This window comes from Erpetoichthys calabaricus, chromosome 8 (assembly GCF_900747795.2).
Source record: "Erpetoichthys calabaricus chromosome 8, fErpCal1.3, whole genome shotgun sequence".
NCBI lineage: Eukaryota > Metazoa > Chordata > Cladistia > Polypteriformes > Polypteridae > Erpetoichthys > Erpetoichthys calabaricus.
In genome coordinates, this window is record NC_041401.2 from 50189055 (window position 1) to 50203971 (window position 14917).

Consider the following 14917-nt stretch of genomic DNA (forward strand, 5'->3'; position numbering starts at 1 on the left):
TTTGTTTTTTATTACTCTTGCTGCAGCGACTCAAGTCCCTCACTCATCAAGTTAAACTTTTCTACTGTTTAGTTCAGTATATGTGTGGTCTTAACCCACCAACATCATCACACATCAGTCTTTGTGCAGTTTTACATTATCTAATGTTTGTTTTGGTATCTAAATGCCGACTAGCTTATTTATGCTGCCCAAAAAAAAAATGCATTATATTGCAAAAATATTGCATTATATCACAAAGTCACCACCTGCTTGGTTTTGGGTAATAACATTGCGCATTCACCTGCTCCGGCCATCTAGTAACAGCTAGTGAGGACAACATTAAGCAAGTACATAATATAGTAACAATAACTGAACAGTTATAAGAATATGTTTAATTCTGCAAGTGTGGGGTAAAGTTAAATACATGCAGTTTACTATCATAGAGAGACGGTGATTATCACAACAGCATTGGGTGAAAGACAGGAAAAAAACAGTCATCTGTATGCTGGTCCTCTGCAGGGCACTACAGGTATTGCACAGTCAATCAGGAAAGAGTTTGCTGAGTGCAAATCCAGTAACGGAAACTTAAATAAACTCTCTTTTTGGTTTTAATACAGTTATTTGCACAAAAAAAATATTTTGAAACAGTGAGCTCTGGAGGCACATCAGCTACTGTGCATACCTTGAACCTTTAGGGGCTCAGATTGGAGATGGAAAAAGGGGTAGGATGTTACCTGACGCTACAGTATATGAAGGATTAAATCTATTTTCTTAATTAAAAGGTATTCCTGACACATTTCTAGTATATAGTGCCAAAGTAGGCATTCATATAGAGTTAAGCACAGTCACTCATTCTAATCAATCAAATAAGTGCTAAAACATCTGGACTAAACCTACTCTACTTTAACTTTATTAAAACTAAATGTATACCAATAACTTTTGTTAACTTCTTGTCACTTCATCGAAAGCTACATGTATGCTTAATTTGTCGCTCAATAACAGTCATCAGACAACCAAAGCATGTGCATGCAAGATGATAAAGGCGGCAACATTGTGGTATTGTGAAAAAAATGCATAAATTTATCAAAATTATGCAATTTTTTTTTAAGTGGCTGGAATAAGCTTCTGCAGTCAGCATCAACTTCATTATTTTAGTGGCCTTGTTAGCGGTCACCTAAGCTATAAAGACATGCATGGCTCTATTTATATTCATTTTATTTATTTGTATTATATGAAATATGGGTGTCAACATGTGCATAATTTTTAATTCATAATGTTTCTGTCTGGCTTTGGGATTACTGAGCCCTGGTTTAGGCTAAGATTTTTCTCTGGATTTAAGTTGTAACCTTATCTCGAGCTGCGCACACAAACAACTTTCACTCGTTTGGAATTTCAAATTCATTTAACTGGCATGTTTTTCGGGATGTGGGAGGAAACCCTACATTCACTTGTGTGGAAGGTACAATCTCCATATAAAAATTGGATTCAAACCCAGGAAATAAGATCTGTGCTAGTGTGACTCCCAACATATGAGCTACAAAGTATTCTGTTTAGTAGCAAGCAACATTTCCAAGGCTAATAACAGAAGGCTTTGTTTTCACTGTGCTAAACAACTCTAGACATTTACATGGTTTTCTGCTACTTTATTTCATTTATATGAATTCTACATCTGCCTTGCAGTTAGGAGACCCGAGTTCGCTTCCCGGGTCCTCCCTGTGTGGAGTTTGCATGTTCTCCCTGTGTCTGCGTGGGTTTCCTCCGGGTAGTCCGGTTTCCTCCCACAGTCCAAAGACATGCAGGTTAGGTGCATTGGCGATTCTAAATTGTCCCTAGTGTGTACTTGTTGTGTGGGTGTGCGCCCTGTGGTGGGCTGGCGTCCTGCCCGGGGTTTGTTTCCTGCCTTGCACCCTGTGATGGCTGGGATTGGCTCCAGCAGACCCCCGTGACCCTGTAGTTAGGATATACTGTAGCGGGTTGGATAATGGATGGAATTCTACATCCATGATGCTGCCACTGAGCAGACAGCTGAACAGAAACTTATCCTTCATCCAAGAGAAATACTGTAGAATCAGTGCTAAAATATATTACTTCCAATTTTCCTTTTGTTCTCGTACATACTTCAGAAGTGTGGAAAGCATGCTTTCTGAAATTGACACCTTTTACATTTGCACTGGCACCCCCCAGACCTCACTTTGAACCACAAGAACAGGCATGGAACTTTTTAAAGTTTATTAAAAAAAAATCTTCACTTAAAAGCACAATTTCTTATTAAGGCACACCAGGATTATGAAATTAATTCATTAACTGGAAAAATTATTAACTTATTGTTTAAAAACGTTTATTTTAAAATATTATAGATCTTAAAGGGAGTCACAGATCTCTGTTTACTTTATTTTATGCTTCTTGTTTTTCTATGACTTGAAGAAACTGAAAAACATGAGCCAATCATTATTTTGGAAATTAGCACTTTCTGTAATAAATTAATCCGTTCTGACTTGGAATTCTGAAAACAGATTAGACTTGTCTCATAACATCCATCCATCCATTTTCCAACCTGCTGAATCCGAACATAGGGTCACGGGGGTCTGCTGGAGCCAATCCCAGCCAACACAGGGCACAAGGCAGGAACCAATCCCGGGCAGGGTGCCAACCCACCGCAGGTCTCATAACATGGAAGAACTATATAAGAAAGGGTAGAGAATGCTGCTTTTTCTTAGGAGACTGCATTTCATTAATGTAGACAGAGACATCGTTTATATCTTCTATAACTCTGTTATGACCAGTGCAATTTTCTACGCTGTGGTGTGCTGGGCCAGTAACATCACTTCAAGACAGCCTCAATGAATCAACAAACTCTTTTAAAGAACTGGCTTAGTTATGGGACACACTCTGGACCCCCTGGAATTAGTAGAGAAGGAGAGAAGTAAAGCAAAACTGAGTGCTGTTATGAACAATGCTACACATTTTCTCTCTGACACACTAACACTGAGGACTTTGATCCAACCAATTATTCAGCAGAAGTGCATCAAGAAATGCGCCTGGGGCTCCTTTATACCAACAGCAATATACCTGCATAATGCATCACTGGGACTGTGACTGCTAAATCAGAAATTTTCATTCCTTATCATTCTGGTGTGTGTTCATATCATAGTGTGTGTGTTTGTATTTATCATACAAAATATCTATCAATCTACTATGTAGATAGATAGATAGATAGATAGATAGATAGATCGATAGATGTGAAAGGCACTATCTATCTATCTATCTATCTATCTATCTATCTATCTATCTATCTATCTATCTATCTATCTATCTATCTATCTATCTATCTATCTATCTATCTATCTATCTATCTATCGATCGCACTGCTGTGCAATTGGGTGGGAGGAATTTGACGTGAACATTATCTAAATGCGGAAGCATGTTGTGGGCAGCACAGGTATCAATCAAAAGCCGAATCATCCTTTTCTTCTTCTTCATATTGTATGCAGTGAAACGCCACAGAAGCGAATCCTAAAAGATTGTGGTCGCGCTATAAGTACCTGTCTTACACCCCAAAACACGAGGCTGAGTCTCAGTACTTTAGCAAAACCAGCTTTATTCAGCTTGAAACATAACAGCATGGTTATTTATTGTAGCGGGATCTGCCACTCCCCTATACACAGACACAGCAGTCAGACAGGGTTGTGGTCAGGTTAGTGGCCAAGTAATCCTGTTCCCTGCATTTACAATGTTCCTAGCATCACCCATTGAGATCTTTTCTGTTTGCTTCAGTGAAGAGCCGCAGCAGAACTGTGAGCCTGCTGTTGCCCCGCAGTGGATAAACAGTCTTCCACAGATGAACATGATCGCACTTCGGGACGCTCTTCGGCATGTTGTTCAGTTTGGGGAGGTCCCAAGAGAGTTTAGAAACCTCACATTTTCTTGAAAAAGTGCTGCATTAATAGGAATGTTTCTTGAATGAGCATCACTGAACCACATAAAAACAGCTTTTTCAGCATCTTCAAATGCAGCAGTATGCATACATTTGCAACCCGAGATTTTTCTTCTTTTTTGCTCAGTCTTTCAAGAAAGTTGACAGCGTTGATGGAGAAATTCCGAATTTACTGGCAAGGTCTTTTTTCTTTTTGCAGCAATTGAGAACTGCAAAAATGTACATTTTTTTTTTCCTAATATGAACTGTGTGGCTGACGGCCGGGTCCTATGACCGGCTGGGACGCCCCTTCAACATATGTTCTGGGAGAGCAACCATGGACTACTCAGTACCTCCCCTGGGATGCTTGGTGACATCTTCCCTGGCTGACGATGGTGCCTCAGTTTCCCACAGGGCTCCATGGGAGATGGAGTCCTCCACAGCCCTGTTGGGATCTGGGGTGGCCTCCGGGGCCCATGCCTGGCCGGGATGCCCCTTCACCATATATACCAGGGGGGCAAGGTTGGGAAACCCAGTATCTCCCCCAGGACGCTAGATGGCAGCCTCCCTGGGTTGCAGTGGTGCCTCGGACTCCCCCAGGGCTTCATGGGGGTTGTTGTTCTGTGCAGCCCTGTTGGGTTCTGCAGGCGCCGCCAGGGTGTGCTGCAGCAGGAGCTGCTGGCCCCTTTTGGGCATTGGTGTCGCCACACCCGGAAGTGCAGCCGGATGTCGGCAATCAAACACCAGGAGTACTTCCGGGTACCCAATAAAGGCAGCCAGCGATCACCACTCAGCGGCCAGAGTCAGGTGGAGGAGGACAAGGTTGCCTGGGAGGAGTGGTGTTGTCAGAAAGAGAAGTGCTTGTGTTACTTTGTGTGTTGTTTGGGACTGTGTATTGCCTGTGGGGTTCATGGGGAAGACGTGCCCCACAAGTGAAGAAAAATAAATATTTGTTTTATACGTGCCTCCGTGTGAGTCTGTGCTGGGTCGGGTGCCAGAAGGCGCTATTCTTACAACTGTTATAGTTTTTTCGTGTCTGCCGTTTCTATAGGAGGGTGACAGTAAGTTAAATTCCAATGGATGTTTTTCAAATGTTGACGAGCAATAAGCAAAAGGTATCACTGAAAATCACCAAAAACAAAAACAGAAAAAAAAAACAGTACGAGGAAAGTTTGAAGAAAGAATTTGTCTTTTTACAATGTTTCTGTTTGGGGATCGTTGTGCATAACTGAGCTGCGACCACAGAACTAATTGCTCTGTGGATGATTCATTCAAGCATTTCAGGGTCACTTCGTTGTAATAAAAGTATCTGCTGAATGTACTGTACTTCGAGTAACAAGATTTCTATAGACTCGTGTCATATAGGGAAACTGTCAGGACCATAAAAATACTTTGTTGTAATGAAAATTTCGTTGTAAAGATATTCGTTGTAATGGAATTTTACCTGTATATATCTATATCCTATATAAAGACAGTAAGACAGTGCGTGATAGGAGATGAAGCTCAAAAGCTGTCTGCAGAATTTTATCATCATTGTGGTCTTTTCTGAAAGCCTTAAATGCAGAAACAGCTATGCAATAAGCCATCTTGCTTTAAATTCAAACAAGCAGTTTTTAAATAATGTGAAGGAGTATCATAGGGCTACACCAAATATAGGCTGAATATCTTTCAGAAAGAAAGAAACTTGAATCATTACCTACAACTCTCTTCACAGGATGTGAGAATATGTTAGGAGTTTTCAGAAGCTGCTTCTAGGGGGTTCTTTCACTTTTACACATAAAGCACACATGTTTAACTTAAGTCTTGAATCAATTCATTTTAACCATCTTGTCCTTAATTACAGGACGAAAAGGTTTAATAATCTAATAAGCATTATCAAACTGAAAGCTGTTCTTGTTTTCACACTATGCCTCATACGTAATTATTTATCACTGGAAGCTAATCAGATGGAGTCCTCACCATATGTTTTCCTAATTGCATATTTTAGTATATCAAAGTTATTTGAAAGAGTGGCAGAGTATCATAGATCTGCATGCTGCTTATAAAATTGCCAAGAATTCTCAATGAAAGCTCTAACCTCAATGTATTGTTTTAGTTGACAAAAGATCTACAGCTTCTGCATGAATCTCTCTTTTACCTTCTCTCAGAAACAACATTTGATTAACAAAATCATTGTGCTCATCGGTCAGCTGTCTATCAGATTTACATGACAAGAGAAAAATCTATTGACATAATCATATGGGACTTAGATCTGTATTCTGTGAAAAGACAATGGCAAGACATAAGATAAATAAATTAGTGGCAAATTTTGCTTAGTCTCATGTTGAAAAGTATCTGATAACAAGTTTTATATTGTCCAATTAAAAATGTACAACACAAAATGCTCACAAACACAAAGCAGTAAGTATGCATTGCATTTTAAAGCTATTTTATCAGTGGAAGAGAAAATTAAATAAAAATTGTCTAACTGAGAAAATGTAGTGGTGGTCTGAACGCAAGAGGTTCGCCTCTTCTCCGGGATTATCACTATCCCATATCAGTTTATGCATTTTATGAGAAGGTCAAGCTGTTGGGTGTAGGATTTATAATTGCTGTCCAAAACATGCACTAAGATTTAAGGTTGTGATCATAGTTTTAGATATTGTATTATGTAGCTGTTATTATTGTTGTTATAGTTTTATTTTATGCCACTAACCAGTATCCATTTTGTTTTAATGGGCGATGCCATATTGAAGTGTTTAAGCACCTGTGACTCCATATTGTTTATAGTAATGCCTCATTGCTGGTCACTTGTGCATAACATATGATGTCATTGTTAGGAACAGAAAGAGTCTATCCCAAGATCATTGTTAATATTTTAACCGGGATATTGAAAGAGCTAAAGAATGGGAGAAATAAATAGTTTAAAAGAGATAAAGGTCACTACTGTAAGTAGTTTTTGGAGATTAAAGAAAGAAGTCAAAGTCAAAACCCTGATGAGAACTTCAGCAGCCAATCTAACCAAGAAAGAATTTGCAAAGGAATACTCCACTCAAAAATTAGATTTTATTTTGATCAGTTACTTGCTCCATGTAGTTTATAGTGGTGGCCAAGAATTTATTTTTGGAAAAAAGAAGAAAAAAAAAAACATATGTTGCTTGGTTGCATAATCCACATGTCAGTTATGTGGATGTTGTATGTTCAAAATGTGTTTTTTTGCTAGTTACTTCTGGAAAAAACAATGCATAATATAAACAGGAAACAAAACTTCATGAGAAAGATTTTTTTGGAGTGAAGACCTTTTCCCTCATTCACTGGTTAAGAGTAATGTATTCAACTCAAAATGTCTTTCCCATGATCCTTTAGTTTTCTTTTTATGATTTGTGCTGTTATGTGACACAAGTAACATGACATTTTTATTTTCATTTTTAATGGATGGTTTTCAAATTTTTTTCATTGTCCAGAAGTGGTTATTATCAGGTCCTGTTCTATCAGAAAGATTATTATTTCCTTTCTCCACAAAAACATGAGATACAAGTTTTTTTCTTGGCCACCTCCACAAATGACATGGGGTAAGTAACATGTTAAAAAATATATACTATTTTTGGAGTATTGCTTTAAACTAAGTAAAGTGAGCACACCCAGCAAAGATTTGTTTTGAAAATCCCAAAAACAAGGATAACCACAGGCTGTGCCACCATCTTTACATATACATGCAATGGTGATGTCACACATCACAAGATCAGGGTCACATGACCAAAACAGTGGCTCACCAAAATGAAATTATGACCTCACCAAAATGGCAAGTCAAGTTGGGGAGCATGCACTAGTACAGTGCATTGCTGCACCCACTACATGACGAAGCAACTCGGGATCCCAGTTTGCAACCCCCCAGGCAGACACACAGTTCAGTCCCAGCCTCCGAAAGTGATCCTCTATCTGCCATGCTATGTGGGCGACCCCTTGGCCTGATCCTGCCACTCGGGTCCCCAACAATGAGGATCTTATGAGCTGGATCACCCTCGGAGGAACACACCACATGGCCGTAGTGCCATAACTGAAGCTTCCTCACAATGCAGGTAATGTGCCTCATTCGGGACTCCATGAGCAACCGCTCATTCGACACAAAGTCAAACCAACGGTACCCAAGGATTTTCCGGAGAGACACAGTACCAAAGAAGTCCAGTCTTCATCTCAGGTCACTGGATAGCGTCCATGTCTCGCAGCCATATAGCAAGACAGGAAGCAACAGGACTCTAAAGACATGGACTTTCGTCCTTTTGCATAGATATCGGGAGCGCCACACACCCCTTTCCAGAGACCTCATGACCCCCCATGATCTTCCAATCTGTCTACTGACTTCATAGGAAGAGTCACCAGAGACAGGAATGTCACTGCCAAGGTAAGTAAACCTCTTGACAAGGTTGACACTCTCTCTGCAAACAGACACACTGCTGATGGCTGTGCCTAAAAGGTCATTAAAAGCCTGGATCTTGGTTTTTATCCAGGACACTTGCAAGCCCAGACACTCAGACTCCTCGCTCAGTCTCTTGACTGCCCTGATCAGAGCCTCCATTGACTCCACGAAGATCACAGTATCATCAGCAAATTCAAGATCCGTGAATCTTTCTTCACCAACAGATGCCCCACAGTGGTCCAGCAGCTCCAAAATGGCAACAGCATGATAATTCTGTCAAAAACCAGTAAACACAAAAACCATACAAATCAAACTGATGATGTGAAATTACTAAAAAAAATGAAAAATAATAAGATTCACAACAGTAATCACATCACACCTATTTAAGATGGCAGTGTGCATTGCTATGCATCCAAATGTTTGGATTTTCTGCAAAAGGAAATTAAAAAGCCACTAGTAGAAACTGCAGATTAGGTTTAGTTTCTTGCATTTATTTTAATTTGAGACCCCTGCTTGTTGATTTTGAAAAGTCTCTAAAAAGAGAATTTCATTTTTAGATGATCTTTTTTCTTTTACTCTTAGTAACTGATTTTACAATATAACATTGTACTTGCTATGTTCATTTCATATGATTGGATTGTGTTTTGTTATGTTCTGTTTATTTAAATAAAAATACTCTTCGTTCAGCACTTTTGGCTTGTATGCATTACACTTAGAGTCTGCTTGTTTCGGGTGTGGACTGGGGTCCAGTGCTCTCATTAATTTTAACCACTGTTCCATCTTGATGTTGTTTATTAGGATGAAGAAACACTAAGAATGGAGGACATCCTTTCCGTTATCGAGAGAGAAGGAGATTCGATTGCTGTTATTCTGTTCAGTGGAGTACAGTACTATACAGGACAACTTTTTGATATGCCTACAATTGTCAAAGCAGGTCACAAAAAGGTACAGACATTTTATTTTTTGCATGTTATTTTAGCAATGTGTTAATTTTTGTCTTCCTTAAATTTTGATATAAAGACACAGGTACAATACATTATTTTGTACATATCAGATGTGGTCTGCATGGAACACAGTAATCAATTAAGAAACACAAAATGAAAATTCAATTAATTTAATTTAATATGTAGAGCTATGAAATTATTCAGTTGGTTTTGTTAGAATTTGATGGGGCATTGAAAGATAGTTGTAGTAAGCCAGCATAGGTTTAGAATATACATTTATTTATATAAATTTTGTTTAAGTGGTAGTACTGAGGTTAGCAGAAGCGGGTGCAGAAGGAACTCAGAGTCAGAAGGAGCAGTATAGGAGAAAGCTGGAGCAGAAGTTGCAGAATAACAGCATAAAGGAAGTGTGGGATGGGATGAAGATCATCACTGGCTGCAGCTCGAAGCGAGGTGCCACCATCGAGAAAGACGTGAAGAGAGCAAACCAAATGAACAACTTCTTTAACAGGTTTGACCACCCTAACCCACTCTCACCTCCACCCATCCTTCTGCTGATACCAGCATAGGAGAGACATCCCCACCCACAATTACAGCAGCGCAGGTGAGCAGAGAGCTGAGGAGTCTTCGGGCCAGCAAAGTAGCAGGTCCAGATGGAGTATCGCCACGACTGTTGAAGGTCTGTGCACTGGAGCTGGGGAGTCCTCTACAGTGCATCTTCAACCTGAGCCTGGAACAGGGGAGAGTCCAGAGGCTTTGGAAAACATCTTGTATCACCCCAGTCCCAAAGGTATCACGTCCTAGTGAGCTGAACGACTTCTGCTCTGACGTCACATGTGATGAAGACCATAGAGTGGCTGCTGCTTCACCACTTGAGGCCACAGGTATGCCATGCCCTCGACCCTCTGCAGTTCGCATACCAGGAGAAGGTGGGAGCGGAGGATGCCATCATCTATATGCTACACCAATCACTCTCCCACTTGAACAGAGGCAGTGGTGCTGTAAGAATTATGTTTCTAGACTTCTCTAGCGCCTTCAACACCATCCAACCTCTGCTCCTTAGAGACATGCTGACAGAGATGGGAGTAGATTCATACCTAGTGGCATGGATCGTGGACTATCTTACAAACAGACCTCAGTATGTGCGTCTCAGGAACTGCAGGTCTGACATTGTGGTCAGCAACACAGGAGCGCCGCAGGTGACTGTACTTTCTCCGGTCCTGTTCAGCCTATATACATCGGAATTCCAATACAACTCGGAGTCCTGCCACATGCAAAAGTTCACTGACGACACTGCTATCATGGGCTGCATCAGGAGTGGGCAGGAGGAGGAGTATAGGAACCTCATCAAGGACTTTGTTAAATGGTGTGACTCAAACCACCTACAACTGAACACCAGCAAAACCAAGGAGCTTGTGGTGGATTTTAGAAGGCCCAGGCCCCTCCTATCTATCTATCTATCTATCTATCTATCTATCTATCTATCTATCTATCTATCTATCTATCTATCTATCTATCTATCTATCTATCTATCTATCATTGCTTCCCCACAGCTCCATGGCACTGGGTTTGAAACTGGTCTAGTCACTGTCTGTGTGGTGCTCACATTTCTCTATATTATCTGCATGAGGATTTTCAGTACGTACCGTGGATTTTCTCTAGCATCTTGAAAATAAGTATGTCAGTTATAATTCTGTCTTTAGATTCTATGGTTGTGCATGGATTGCGCAAACTACTGACTGAAAAGTTATGCTCTCTAAAAGTATTGTTTGTAGCCAGGGTGTATTGGGAAACATTAATGTCAAATTGAAAACAATAAGCTAAAGTAAGTTTGCAAAGTAAAATACCTAACAAGCTTTTCCTAACAAAACATTTGGTTTTACCTGGAATCTGGATATCTCACTGAGGCCACTGTCATTTGTCATGGTAGCATTTTAATGGATTCACCACTGCGAGGTAAACAGAACAAAGTAAAGAACTTCAGGCCTACATGCAAATAATATTAATTTTCTTTCTGGATCATTCTGCCCCTTAACTTGCATCATAGATACCACCAAATCTCCCCCTTTAAGATCAAAGGTGCCACATCAGTAACAATTTTCTACTCGAGTTTTAAATAAGAATTTTAACAATTTCTTAACCTCCAAACTTATGAAGAGATATGCATTCTCTTATTTCAATAATAAAACAAAAATGCATACATTTTTTTCACCATGACTGACATGTTTCAACATTTTTATAAGTCCAGTCTTTGTGTTTTATCGCTCCTCTTCCACTCCTTACCCTGATGATGGTGGGTAGTGGCTGAACTGAGGAAAAGTAAGAAGCTGGTGTGATTTTTTTTCTGTAGGATCTGCAGCATTGCCCACCCCACTTCATTTGGCTATTTTGGCAAAAAACTTTTTCTGTTTCTCCTTACGGTACCATGTGCCCCTTCAACCAAGTAGGAACGTGAAGAATGATGTGCTGATATCATAGTCCCTCGAGACTCAGTATCAGTCCCCACAAATTCTGTTCTGGACAAAGTGAACACAGACTTCTTGTGTGGTGTTGCTTGTTGAAGTTTGCCACATCCTTCTTTCCTCTTCTTCTCTTTCATGACTACAATAGATAAATCCGGTAGTTCTGGGACAAACATGGAAAGAACCTGAGGCACCAGAGTGCAAAGTCTGCACCCCATTAGTAACTGTACAGGGTTATAGCCACAGGCTAGTGGTGTTGCTCTATATGCAAGGAGTGCCAAATAAGTATCTTGTGCCTTACAAAGCATTTTTTTTGATTGTCTGGACATGGTGCTGCCTCTCCATTACTCTGAGACAAATTTGGCCTACTTATGAAAAAATGAGCAAAGCTAAATCCAGAAAATTTGAGGACCATTACCTGAGAAGAAAATTCTAGGAATGCCATATCTGGCAAAGATAGACTTAAGATGGACCCCAACGTCTTTTGATCTTGTGGGAGCCAGCCTGGCAATTTCTATAAATTGGAAGAAATAAGCTACCACTAATAAGTAGTTGTTACCATTCAGTAAAAAAATATGTCTGCACCAGGTCTCTGGCAATTCACTAGGCATTAATGGCTCTGCTGGAATAACACACTCTTTGACACAAACTCTACATTTATGCACTAGTTCGTTTAATTGCTCACTTAATCCTAGTCACCATACAATCTCTCTAGCCCTCTCTGTGCATTGTGTGTCTCCCTGATGCCCTACATGCAGTTTCTCTAAGACCATGCTTCACAAGGCAGAGGGTATAACTAGTCTGGAGCCTTTTATCAGGAGACCCTGGTGGACTGTGAGGGATGCCCTCTCTCACCAGGACAGTTTCATGATGCTGCTAAGTCTATTGTGGTCTGGCCAGTCAGTCTGACATAGTCTCATCACCTGTGAACATGTGCTGTCTGCTTGAATCAGCTCACAGAGTTCATCCAGATAGTTTGAACTGGCTGGTAAATTGTCCACTATAGCATCTACATAAATATTGGTACTTTCCATCAAGTCCTTATCTGATTTACTCATATTCTCACTATGTCTCCTTGGTGCATGAGATATTGTGTCTGCTGTTAGCAATGCCTTCCCAGGAACATGACTGATTTGGTAAGAGTAATGCATAAGCCTTAATGTAATCTCTAGATCCTCAATGGGGGCTCTTACAAACTGTGTGTTCCCAACAGACTTACAAGAGGCTTGTGATCTGTCTTTATGTGAAAGTGTGTCCTATGAGGAAGTCTCTAAATCATTCACATCCCCAGGTTATGCCCAAGGCTTTCTTTTCAACTTCAGGGTACCTGTGTTCCATCTGACACAATGATTGGGAAGCATATACTACAGGCCTCCAATGAACTTTGGTCCAGTAAGATGGCCTCAAGGCCATATGAAGCTGCATCTGATGACAACTTTAGCTCTTTGTTAGGCTCATATAATGTCAGCGCTGGTGGAGAGGACAGCTCTTTTCTCAGCTGGGTAAAGGCATTACACCACTGGTTCTTTGTAGAGAGCAGATTTCCTGGTGGCTTGTCATCCTCAGCTAGACACAGAATGAATTTTCCCAGCTGATTTACAATCCCCAGAAAACTCCTAAGCTCACTAACATTGGTTGGCACATTGATTTTCTGAATGGCTGCATTCTTATGTGGGTCTGACCATACCCCTTTTGATGACAAAATGTGACCTAGGAACTCTGTTCCTCTGTGCTTAGCTCACATTTTTCAATATTTAGTGTAATGCCAGCCTTCTGGATCCTCTTTAATACATAGTGCACCTTCTCATCATTTCTGCCCCAAAACAGAATATTATCCATGTGACAAACAGTGTCTGGCAGCTCTTCCAGGACAACTTTCATTCTTTCCTGAAAATGCTCTGGGGCAGATGTAATACCGAATGGTAGTCTATTGAAATAGTACTGTCCAAATGTGATAATAATCCAAAAACCCATGCTGGCATACAGTTTGATGGACACCAGTATCCCAGCAAGCATGCCAAGTGTCTGTTCCACTGACGGTAAAACATGTTTTTCTCTACAAACTGCTTGGTTGAGTCTGGTGAGGTCAACACAAATATGTACTGACCCATTCTTCTTGGGTACTGGCACCATACCCAAGCACAAATCTGTTGGTTCCTCCACTCTGGTTATGATGCCTAGGCACTCCGTTCATGCGAGTTCCTTATTAACTTTGCCCAGCAGTGGAATTGAGATTTGTCCTGGTGTAGTAAGGGAGAAGGGTGTTGTCTCTGGTCTCAGCTTTATGGTGTTCGGCTGATACACCATTCCTAAACTATTCCACACCTGAGCGAAAATTTCATTTAGCAGTTTAACATCAATGCTATCAAGTCTGGACACAAGGTTTAGCTTAACTATTCCTGGTCTACCCAGTGTAGAAGTGCATAGGACTTTAACTATGTAAACATCCTTATGAACTTCAAAATCACTGTTACTGGGTGGCATACTTGCCACCCCAAGAACAGGGAGTGGTACCTCAAGTAAAGCCTGAATTCCTCATAAATATGTTGTGGAATAATAGTAGCATCAGTACTGGTATCAATCTTAAACTTAATTTTATGGTTCCTGATGTACTGTATATCTCAGATGTCCATGGTTCTTCTCCAATGTCCACTGTGACAAGGAACAGTCCCCCAGTGTCTGCTTTGACAACATGGATGGCCTTGACTGATGTACAAACTTTAATGTAGTGTCCCTTCTTCTTACACATGCAACACTGCATTTCTAGCAGGGCACTGCCATTTCTAGTGACCTGACCTTCCACATTGATAACACACCTGCTTTTCTAGCTGCCCCTGCACTGCTTTTGTTCTGAAAGCTTTTTTGTTTTACTGATGTTGGCTTCCTAGCTTTAAATGAAATGGAATCTGCTTCTGAAGTATTTGTAACAGTGCTAGAAATACCTCTTAAATCCATTTGTTACTTCATTGCTGCCTCTGATTGTGTAGCCATATTGATGGCTTTCTCTAAAGTGAGATCTTTGTCGAGCTGCATCCTTTGCACTAAAGGCATGTCTCTGAGGCAGACAACAATTCTATCATGAATCAGCTTACCACGGAGTGCACCATAATTACATTTTATTTTGACCAGTGCATACTAAGCAGTAACAAAAGAATCAACTGTTTCAGTAGCTAGCTCCCGTCTTTGATTGAATTTTGCCCTCTCGTATTTCACATTCTTTCTT

The 14917-nt window shown here is 40.4% G+C and overlaps 1 protein-coding gene across 2 annotated transcripts in view; it reads left to right on the forward strand.

Annotated features, from left to right (window-relative positions):
* kynu (kynureninase) overlaps positions 1-14917 on the forward strand; it is a 179568-nt gene that overhangs the window by 88599 nt on the left and 76052 nt on the right. For both annotated transcript variants that reach the window (XM_028806512.2, XM_028806511.2), the window contains one exon: positions 9087-9233. In XM_028806512.2, the coding sequence (XP_028662345.1) occupies positions 9087-9233 (147 nt within the window). The remainder of the gene's footprint in view (positions 1-9086; positions 9234-14917) is intronic.